The sequence below is a fragment of the Salvia miltiorrhiza genome, chromosome 7 (genome assembly GCF_028751815.1).
Source record: "Salvia miltiorrhiza cultivar Shanhuang (shh) chromosome 7, IMPLAD_Smil_shh, whole genome shotgun sequence".
Taxonomy (NCBI): domain Eukaryota; kingdom Viridiplantae; phylum Streptophyta; class Magnoliopsida; order Lamiales; family Lamiaceae; genus Salvia; species Salvia miltiorrhiza.
This window is the reverse complement of record NC_080393.1, coordinates 49,629,451-49,639,388: the sequence shown is the minus strand read 5'-3', so window position 1 is coordinate 49,639,388 and position 9,938 is coordinate 49,629,451. Positions and strand designations below refer to the sequence as shown.

The following is a 9,938-nucleotide window of genomic DNA, read 5'->3' as shown; positions in this document are numbered from 1 at the left end:
TTTTACTTAGGTTTGGGTGCACCGATCGAAGCTGTCCCATTATCAAAGAGAACTCGGAAACGAACTTTATCAGTATATTTGATTATTTTAATATTTATCTCTTAACTTAAATTGCCTCGAGCATGAATTAAATACTGATATTAATATACTATCATTCCTATCTCCATCAAATGCGTTGGGCTAATTATGTGCTTGAATTTTGATATTGAATGGGCCTAGGATTGTGAATGGGCCTATAGTATAATGGGCTAACATTGAGTAATATGATCGAATTTTTATAATATGATCCAAGTGTGCTCCGTTTTGGATGTTCTTGGTATTATTTGATAATCAATTTCACATTTTTCATTTTTTATTTTATAATACGAACTTAATTTTTAAAGGGGATGCTCAGCTAAAGTCGAATGCCATGAATAAATTTGATAAAGACCATTATTATGTATATATCCACATACTTCACTCCACTTCACATCTTGTTAATAAAAAAATATATATACACATAAACATGAAATTAAGGCCAAACACTAGACCTGCCAGCACGTTCCCACTCATTCTAGGACTACGTGTACAATATCGAGCTTGTTTTCCTTTTCAAATGGAAATTTAAAATGAAAAAATAAACTCTATGGTTTGACTTGAAAGATATGCTAATTAAGTCGCGCTAACACGTTCGTGAATGTCACAAAGCTAATATTACTCATTCTACATTCAAAAAAATACTATATAAACATCCATAGCCGAATGCAATTTGCACATATAGTGGCAAAAATAGAGGTGAAGAAAAACTCATGGCTTCAAATTTGCTTTATTCATGGTGCCTTGGCATATTCATGGTGTTAACGGCGGTGGTTGGCGGAGCAGCGGCGGCGGGATATTCCGCCGCAGGATTTCAGCCTAGTCCATGGAAACAAGCCTATGCCACATTTTATGGCGATGAAACGGCTTCCGCCACCATGGGTGAGTATACTTGTAATATACACGATTAAGTGTTTTTATTTTCATCATTAGTAATTTTTCGATCAATTGTAGAGGTTATTAAGGATTTGACCATTGATTTTGAAGTTTTAATTAATTTAAATAAATAATATATTAACCTAGACTATTTTTATCGATATATCTAGGTTAATCCTTAATAAGAAACGGTCGTGTATACGTTCTTTACCCCATGAGTTGTTCTTTTTTTTTTTCTTTTTTTTTAAATTGTTGCACCCAAAGAAAGAAAAAACACACAATTTTTTAGGTGACTCGAACCCCCGATCTATTGGTTGGAGGAGAAGTGTCTTACCACAGACTACGCTTCATCGTCGTATGAATCTATCATCATTGTTTCTTTCCAAAATTGACAAGTATATCATCACATATGAATCTTTTGGAATCCGTTGTTTTAATGTTAATTTTTATTTATGTTGGAATTGGATAAAACAAAAATTTATTTTAAATTAGTAGAAATTATTTTCGGTCGTGAAGATGTATGATGAATTAATTAATCACTTTAATTTGCTGAATGAATTCGTGGTAGGTTCAAATCTTATGGGAAACATTTTTTTTTTCTTTTAATTTATTATTTTTCAAAACAAATTCATCGTGTTTATTGAGAATTTATTATGTGTCCACAATTTATAGTTTAATTATATTTTAAAATGAATTTATAACCTAACCCTATCCATATATGCACGTTACAAAACCCAACAATTTGGAAGCAACTCAAATGAATATTGAGATTTATCTGAAGAAATCAAGAAACATTAACTCCAAATATTTCATGAAATGGCAACTATATACATATGATATCTAACATTTAGTGGGACTATATATACAGGCGGAGCATGCGGGTACGGAAACTTGTTCAGCACCGGTTACGGCACCGACACGGCGGCGTTGAGCACGGTGCTGTTCAGCAATGGGTATGGGTGCGGTCAGTGCTTCCAGCTACGTTGTATAAATTCCAAGTGGTGCAACAAGGGATCGGCCATCACCACCGTCACTGCCACCAATCTCTGCCCGCCCAACTGGTCGGAGGACTCCAACAACGGCGGATGGTGCAACCCGCCCCGCACCCATTTCGACATGGCCAAGCCAGCTTTCATGAAGATCGCCCAGTGGAACGGCGGCATCGTGCCAGTCAGCTTCCGCAGGTACCATCGTTTTTTTCATTTATTACTCTGAATGATTATCTTTGATAGATAAAAATAGTAAGCACAATCCATCGTTACTTAAATGAGTTGAAACTTTGAGATATCTCAACGACGTTGATTATGTATATCAAATACGTGTTAAATATTGACTAAATTTATCACAATTTTGAGAAATTTTAAATATAAAAAGATTTTTAAATTTATATTAAAATAAATAAAATTAATTTGAATATATATATATATATATATAATATAAATTACTAAACAATCTTTAAAACTAACGATCCTGTACACATAATTATTTGAAAATTTTGGGATTTTGAAATTCTTTTTTTTTTTTTTTATCAATAATGCATGTACTTGGATGGTTGCAAACAATCAATCGGAAACGTAGGAATCTAATTAATTTTTTAATGCAAGATGGAATTACATTAATTCTAGCCATTGATAGGTTGAACCAATGTCGTTGAACCCAAACAAATAATTTTCACGGCTTCTAGAAATTAAATAATTAAGCTGCTCTAGCATAAAATTAATATACAGACGAGCGTGTAATCATGCCATGCACAACAACTTTATGAAACTCAAAATATGTGACATGACCAACACTAACTTCATCTATAGGGGTATTTATTATTTTATTTTCGATCCAAGACATTCAATTAATTAAATATGAATCAATCAAATTATATAAAATTATGAAAACAGTTAAAACCTGCATACATTAAAATGGAAATTAATAAACTCTCCGTCTATGATATTGTTTCCACTTTTGCCATTTTGATCCGTCCACATTAATATCATTTTCACTTATATTTATAGCAGTAGGGTCCATAAACTCCACTTACAGCAATAATGGGACCAAAACTCTACTCACAACAATATCCACTACTACAGTTAGCTATTATCCACCATTTTCTTAAAACTCGTGCCGTTCACAAAGTGGAAACAAATCGTGGACGGAGAAAGTATAAATTAACAATTCTTAGAATGCAATCCTGCATGTATGTATATTAGCACGTACTATTTTTATCTATCTAATACAGATCACGTGCAACCTTGCAGAGTAGCATGCGTCAGAAAAGGCGGGATAAAATTCCGATTCGAGGGGAACGGGTACTGGCTGCTGGTGTACGTGATGAACGTGGGAGGTGGAGGCGACGTCGCGAACATGTGGGTGAAGGGCGGGAAGACGAACTGGATCAGCATGAGCCACAACTGGGGTGCCTCTTACCAGGCATTTGCAACCCTTGGTGGCCAGCCTCTCTCCTTCAAGATAACTTCATACACTACTCATCAAGTTCTAGTTGTCAATAATGTTGCTCCTGCAAATTGGCAAGTGGGAATCACTTACACTGCCAACGTCAATTTTCAGTGATCTTTCATATATCACCTTACTTTCTGTTTCTACAACATTAATTATTCGATTGGCCGTGTTGTTTGCTAACTTTTTTTTTTTTTTTTTTTTATGAGTAATTAATGGAGATACAAAATGATATATAGGTATACTTTTATTTAATTTGTTTATATTTTTGTCATTCTTCTGAATTGGGAGGTATTTTTCATTGATGCAGTATAAGTGGCAAAGTTTTAATTAGGGTTAATAGCATGTAAAATTATAAACTTTGGGCAATTTTGATTTTAACCTCTAACAAAAGAGTTTGTTTGTAAAATTATGAACTTTAGGTATATTCTAATTTTAACCTCTAACAAAAAATTCTGTGTATATAAATATTTGAAGTTTTAATTGCTTCTGATTTTAACTACGGGAACAGTATCCGATCACATATGTAGATTTAATTAGGGCACATTCTATGCAATCGTAATTAGGGTAAATTTAATTTATTTATTTTAATATATATATATATATATATATATATATATATATAGGGTGTGGTTCTAGAGAGAACTATATTATTTGTGAAAACGGGAGAACCATCAAATCTAATGCATTCACTGTAAAAATTAATGCATTCGCTGTTAAAATTAATGCACTCAAAAAAATAAAAAAAATTGCTCCCTTCAGGATTCGAACCCAGGACCTGCATTCATCCAACAAGATGATGCATCCACCGTAGATCTTGATGATCGAATGACTGAAAATGGTTCTCCGTTCTTTTTTTATTTATGGTTCTTTCCTGAACCTCTCCCTATATATATATATATATATATATATATATATATATATATATATATATATATATATGAAACTGCGTTGTTTAGCATTTATTTATTAACCACATCAGCTAGCTAGTTATAAGTCACATAAAATTAAAATGTCACATATGTGGACGAATAGTGATCTCGTATTAAAATAAAAAAAATTAAAAGTTTAGATATTTATACGCAGAATCTTTGATTAGAGGCTAAAATCAGAATATGCCTAAAGTTTATTTTACAGCCATAATCTTTTGAAGTTAAAATTAGAATATTATCAAAGTTTGTGATTCTACATACCATTAATCCTTAGGGCGTTTGATTTGATGGATGCGATAGATAAGATTGAAATGATTGGAGAGTGATTAAATAATTCACCCAACTCTAGGGTGATAAATAATGACTCAATTGCATGATTAGAGTGCCTAGTTATCTATCACAAGCTCAATCCTACAACCAAACACTTGATTAAGTTGAATTATTTTATCAATTAATCATACTTTAATTATCATTCAAATCAAACGCCTCCTTGACGCCGAATGATGTTGTGAGATTCAAATGTTAGTTTAGTTTCTCTAATTCTTTGATAAAGTGAGTTTATTAAATATTTTGGATAATTACTTACCATACACTTTAGTTTCTCTAATTCTTTGATAAAGTGAGTTTATTAAATATTTTGGATAATTGACTTGACAATATATGTACCACATTTGTTGTCTAGCTCGGTTTGTGTCTTGCCATCAATTTCTCTAAATTTTCCTTCAAATTCAATTCTTTATAATTATTAATAAAGTTTATTCCATCCAAATATATAATTATTTTTTATCATTTAAATTTACTTTTATTAGTAAATAATTCATTATTAGGGTAGATAAATTCAAAATTAAAGTATATGATTCTTTTTCAATTTTAATTTTTTGAAATAAAATTGGAGTTATAAATTCATAATATATAGTTAATTTTATTTTTATAAAAAAAATGTTATTAAAATAATACAGGACTGAGATATCATTGCACACAAAAAATTATGAAACTCTAAATTTTATCCGAAAAGAATCGCCTACGCATATATATAACAATTCCTCCTCCTTAATTCTTTCTTTGTCACAAAAAGATTATGAAACTCCAAATTTTGTCTAAAAAGAATCTCTTATTGTCGGGGTCCCGGAGGGTTGACTGGACAGGTGTACGGGGGGGGGGGGGGGGGGGGGGAGGGGAGAGGATACACCTGTAGGCTATTTTTTGCAAAACACAAACAAACAAATCAGATTTTCAGTTGAAAATAGGTTGTAGACTGATACTGAAGTAAATTCAGTATTTTGATATCAGTTGAGCACTAAGCTTAACTGATATCCACGTAAGGCTTCAGTCTAAAGTTTGTGAAACAGGGTACATTTATTAATCTTACTGACTATCAGTTAAATGGTCAGTTAGACTAACAACTCAGAGGTTTGTCACTTATAAAATCCTTAATTACACTTTTCAGTTAATTCAGTCCAGTTGAAAACAGATTTAGAGCAGATAAGGAATAACTGGAAGCAGATAAAGAACACAAGGTTTTTAATGTAGTTCAGAAACAACGTTCCTAATCCATGGCCAGATGATTAGTCTGACAAACACTCTGGCTGTTGCTTACGGGTGTACAACGAACCAAACAACTAAAAATCTAATTTTCAGTACCAACACACTGGGTTGGATTTCTTGCTCACTCTTAGCATGCTAAGACACACTCGTGCCTTCTTCAGCGTCTCGCTAAGATCTCTGAGTCAGAATATTGTTCTGAACTCTGTTGGCTTGCTGGTGCCAAGGGACCGACTCAAACGCTCTTTTCGCTCGGTTGAAAAGGGGTTTGGACTCTTCCAACTAAGACTACTGAGAACAGGCTCTCAAGTAATCAATTCTAAGCTTAAGATAAAATAAGAATTGCCTAGATTTCTAAGAGAGTTTAGGTAATCAGCTAGACTGATTTTACAACGTTTGAGATCTCTTCTTCGATTCAAAGTTCTATTTATGAATATGCTGGTTCGTGAATTTGACAGAGCTTCAGCGTATGTCTTCGAATCGGTGAAGATTGTAGGCATTCCTCAAGCTCTATTTATAGGCGAAGTCTTGAATAGATCCGTAGATTTCTGCCGTTGTGAAAGGATGTCACTTCTTGGGCTGGGGTGGCAATCTTCAGATACTCCATGTAGCAAATATTTGAATTGTCTTGTCCTTGCAGTATGGTGCTTTTGCATCTTTAACACGAAAATGGAAGCTCTGGTACTTGCAAGGACGATCTTCAAATCTTCGGCATTTAATGTTGTTGTAATCGAGCATTTAATGCGGCGTGTCTGATACTCTTTACTTCAGTCCGATGGAAAATCTCGACCGGTACTTGATTTGAACTTCAATTTGACGATGACATGTATTGCATGAATATCTCTTACTGGTGACTGATGACTTTTAGTCAGGATGTGTCCTTCGGTAGTTCAGTTCAATATGTGATGTAACCCAAGGTTCGTCATTGAAGAAGCAAGAATTGAAGTTGGCGCCATTTGGAGATGGTGGAGTTGGCGCCTTATGTTTATGTTTGATTTTGATTTATTTGAATTTGGGCCGAAGTTGGAAGACTTTATTTATTTTATTTTCAGCTTTGTTATTTTAGAGCTCAATAGTTAGTTTATTGGGTTATTTTAGAGCCCAAGGGCCTTGTTTGGCTGATTATAGGGTTGTTTTAAGTTGTTTCCTTATTAGACTAGGTTTAGTTTTTGCCTATATATATGGCTGCTATGTAGCCCACGAAAATTGCACAATATTTTATCAAAACTGTAAGTTTTATTCTCTCCTAGGAGCTTTCGAATTCCTCTTGAAATTCCAAGACGAATTCATCTATCAGCGTAACAGCGAGTCAACCAACCCTCGTCGGGTGTCATTCATCGTCCCCGAGTTACTGCGTCAACGTCACGTTGGGGTTTAGGGAATTCAATTCGCCTAAATCATTCCGTGGGTTAAATTCAAAGGTTTTGAGATCTTCCATAATCTATCGATCATTTTTTAGTCTTCGACTAGCGTGTTTGTGTTTGATTGATCGGCAATGGTCATATCAATATGCTTCAGTTGTGCTGCCTTCAGTCTTCAATCTTCAGTCGGTTGGTCTTCAGACAAATAGTCCTGTTCTAAGCAATTGAACTCTAGCACTAGAGATTAGTGAGAAGACCTATGCAAGAAAGAGAGAGCTAAGTGTTTTGGTATCATCAAAACTGAGGCAAGAATATTTCATTAAGTTCTCAACTGCTGAAATAGAAATTTATTAAAAAGAAAAAAGAAAGTCTAGAGTCAAAACAAAAACCTACTACATAATCACAATTCCTACTACTCCTTAATTATTTCTTTGTTTATTTTTCCTTCCCTTGGTTTTTTGTTTTGTCGGTTATCCCAGGTTCTACAGCTCTTGCTTTATTTATTTTTATTCTTTCTTTACTGTAATAATTATTTTATAAAATAATTGTAAGTATTACTTTAATAGATGAATTAAACCCCCTTATTCATAATTATAAAATTAAACTAAAATATATAAAAGAAAATCAAAAAAATTGATGAGATACCAAATGTAGTACATTGGATCTCAAGTGTAAAATTGTACATATAATATATGCTGACACGAATATATTTACATGAATACATAAAAATTTATGTACTCGTATGTTATATGTTTGTATAACTGCACAACAATTTCATGTAAATGTGCAACATGTCCGAATAAACAAATAAGATCATTCATGTAATTGTGTAGCGTATATATGTCGTGTAATACAAGTCGTGCTACATGAGTCACATATCTTCTAAATATAATAGACCACTTTTGTAAGAATCTTTGTAAATTTGGTTAAAAATGGATCTTTTTTTTTTTTTTAATTTGCAATTACGATGCTTATTATTTATTTTAATTTATTTTAGGGTCAAGTATCAAATAAGCCTCTAATGTAGAGGCCCTTATCACTTCTGGCACCCTATGGTCAGGGGTGTGTTGAAGTACCTAATTTCCTCCAATTAAGCCCTCCGCCCTAGCGGAGAGTTAATACCGTTAACTATTTTTTTTTTTTATTTTGTTGATGGTGCCCACACCTTCTTCTTCACCAAGCTCACCGAAAACTCGCAGGAAACACGCCGGAAACCTAATCCACCCCTTCATCCTTCTCCCCTACAACCGCTCCTTCTCTCTTTCTCTGATACAACCCGACGAGCCAGCAGCTCTTCGTGAATCAAGCAGCGCCGTCGCGCGTAAACCCTAGCCCCAATTCTAGACAACCCAACCGGCGTCGCCTCCGCCTCTCGACACTACGACGACCACAGCTCCTGCTACGGCCTAAATTTGTTCGGCGTGTTTCCGGCCCTTCTCTGTTTCTTGTCTTCTACCACACAAGAAACTCAAATGTCCATTTCTCCATCGTTGAACTAATTGAAATTTGAAAACCCCCAAAACCCATGAATAAAAATCACATCTTGGAAATGTGGTTTGTGTGATTCGTGTATTTCCTTCCTTGATTTTTCTGGGTTGGTGAAGAGAGAGGGGAGCGGTTTGGACAGATAACATTCTACAATGGGAAGGCCGAGTTTTGGCGAAGTGACAGCATCGGCGCCGGCTACAGCTGTGAGCAACAGTGTGGAAAAGGAGGATCAGTAGAGAAGCTTTGACAAGTCTGTCAATGCAGTGTTGTTTGGGTTCGTTGCCACCGCAATCCTCATCTCCATGTTTCTTGTAGTAGCTATTTTTGAGAGGTTTCTCCGACCGAGATCGTCGAACGCCACCCTAACGGAACTAATTTCCTGTTGAGATTGTGAATGTCCTGAATTTGTTCGGCGTGTTTCCGGCGAGCTTGGTGAAGAAGAAGGTATGGATCCCACCACCAACAAAATAAAAAATAAAATAAAATAAAATAGTTAACGGTGTTAACTCTCCGTTAAGTCGGATGGTTTAATTGGAGAAAATTAGGTACTTCAGGGGCTTAGTTGATACACCCCTGATCATAGGGTGCCAGAAGTAATAAGGGCCTCTACGTTAGGGGCTTATTTGATACTTAACCCTTTATTTTATTATCTTTTCAATGCATTAAGTATTTTTCGTTTTTTCTCAATTTCTTTATAAATTGAACCTATTCCTTTCTCTCTCCAATTTTCAGTTTGGTTTTCACAACTTGTACTTACTTCGAATTTAGCCTTTTATCTCATAGTAAGAAAGATTAGGAGAGAGAGACTCACTTTTTTTTTTTATATAAGTATAAATAAGTGAAGCAACCAAGAAGAAGAAGAAGAATAAAAATCCGGAAATGATGGTCCCCCACAGTGTATGCAGTGGTTAATGATTCTAGGCTGGAAAGTAGGTGGAGTGGGAGACATGCTATCAATTAATCACAAAACTATATTAATTAATTAATTAAAGATAAAAAAAAATTATATAGAGAGAGCATCACCTTCATTAATCCAACCACGCTATTATCCCCACTTTTTCTTACGCCTTTTGACTTTAAATATAGTAATGATTGTTACCCCATGCTCATAAATCATTCATCTCTCAGCATCTACGGCAACCACTAAAACAAGAATTATACTGCAATTATTTTTCAATAATCTTGATTATAAAATATAAACTTATGATGTGATTAA

The 9,938-nt window shown here is 34.3% G+C and overlaps 1 protein-coding gene across 1 annotated transcript; it reads left to right on the top strand.

Annotated features, from left to right (window-relative positions):
• The first annotated feature begins 755 nt into the window (after positions 1-755).
• LOC130994629 (expansin-A18-like) lies at positions 756-3,662 on the top strand. Its single transcript, XM_057919687.1, has 3 exons — positions 756-957; positions 1,820-2,135; positions 3,201-3,662. The coding sequence occupies exons 1-3, from the start codon at positions 789-791 to the stop codon at positions 3,511-3,513; spliced, it is 798 nt and encodes a 265-aa protein (XP_057775670.1). The 5' UTR covers positions 756-788; the 3' UTR covers positions 3,514-3,662.
• Positions 3,663-9,938: the final 6,276 nt, after the last annotated feature.

Excerpts from the sequence above, each read along its gene's own strand:
- LOC130994629 (XM_057919687.1), top strand. The coding sequence starts at position 789 with ATGGCTTCAAATTTGCTTTATTCATGGTGCCTTGGCATATTCATGGTG. Across the intron at positions 958-1,819 it reads AACGGCTTCCGCCACCATGG|GCGGAGCATGCGGGTACGGA; the intron begins GTGAGTATACTT and ends CTATATATACAG. Across the intron at positions 2,136-3,200 it reads GTGCCAGTCAGCTTCCGCAG|AGTAGCATGCGTCAGAAAAG; the intron begins GTACCATCGTTT and ends GCAACCTTGCAG.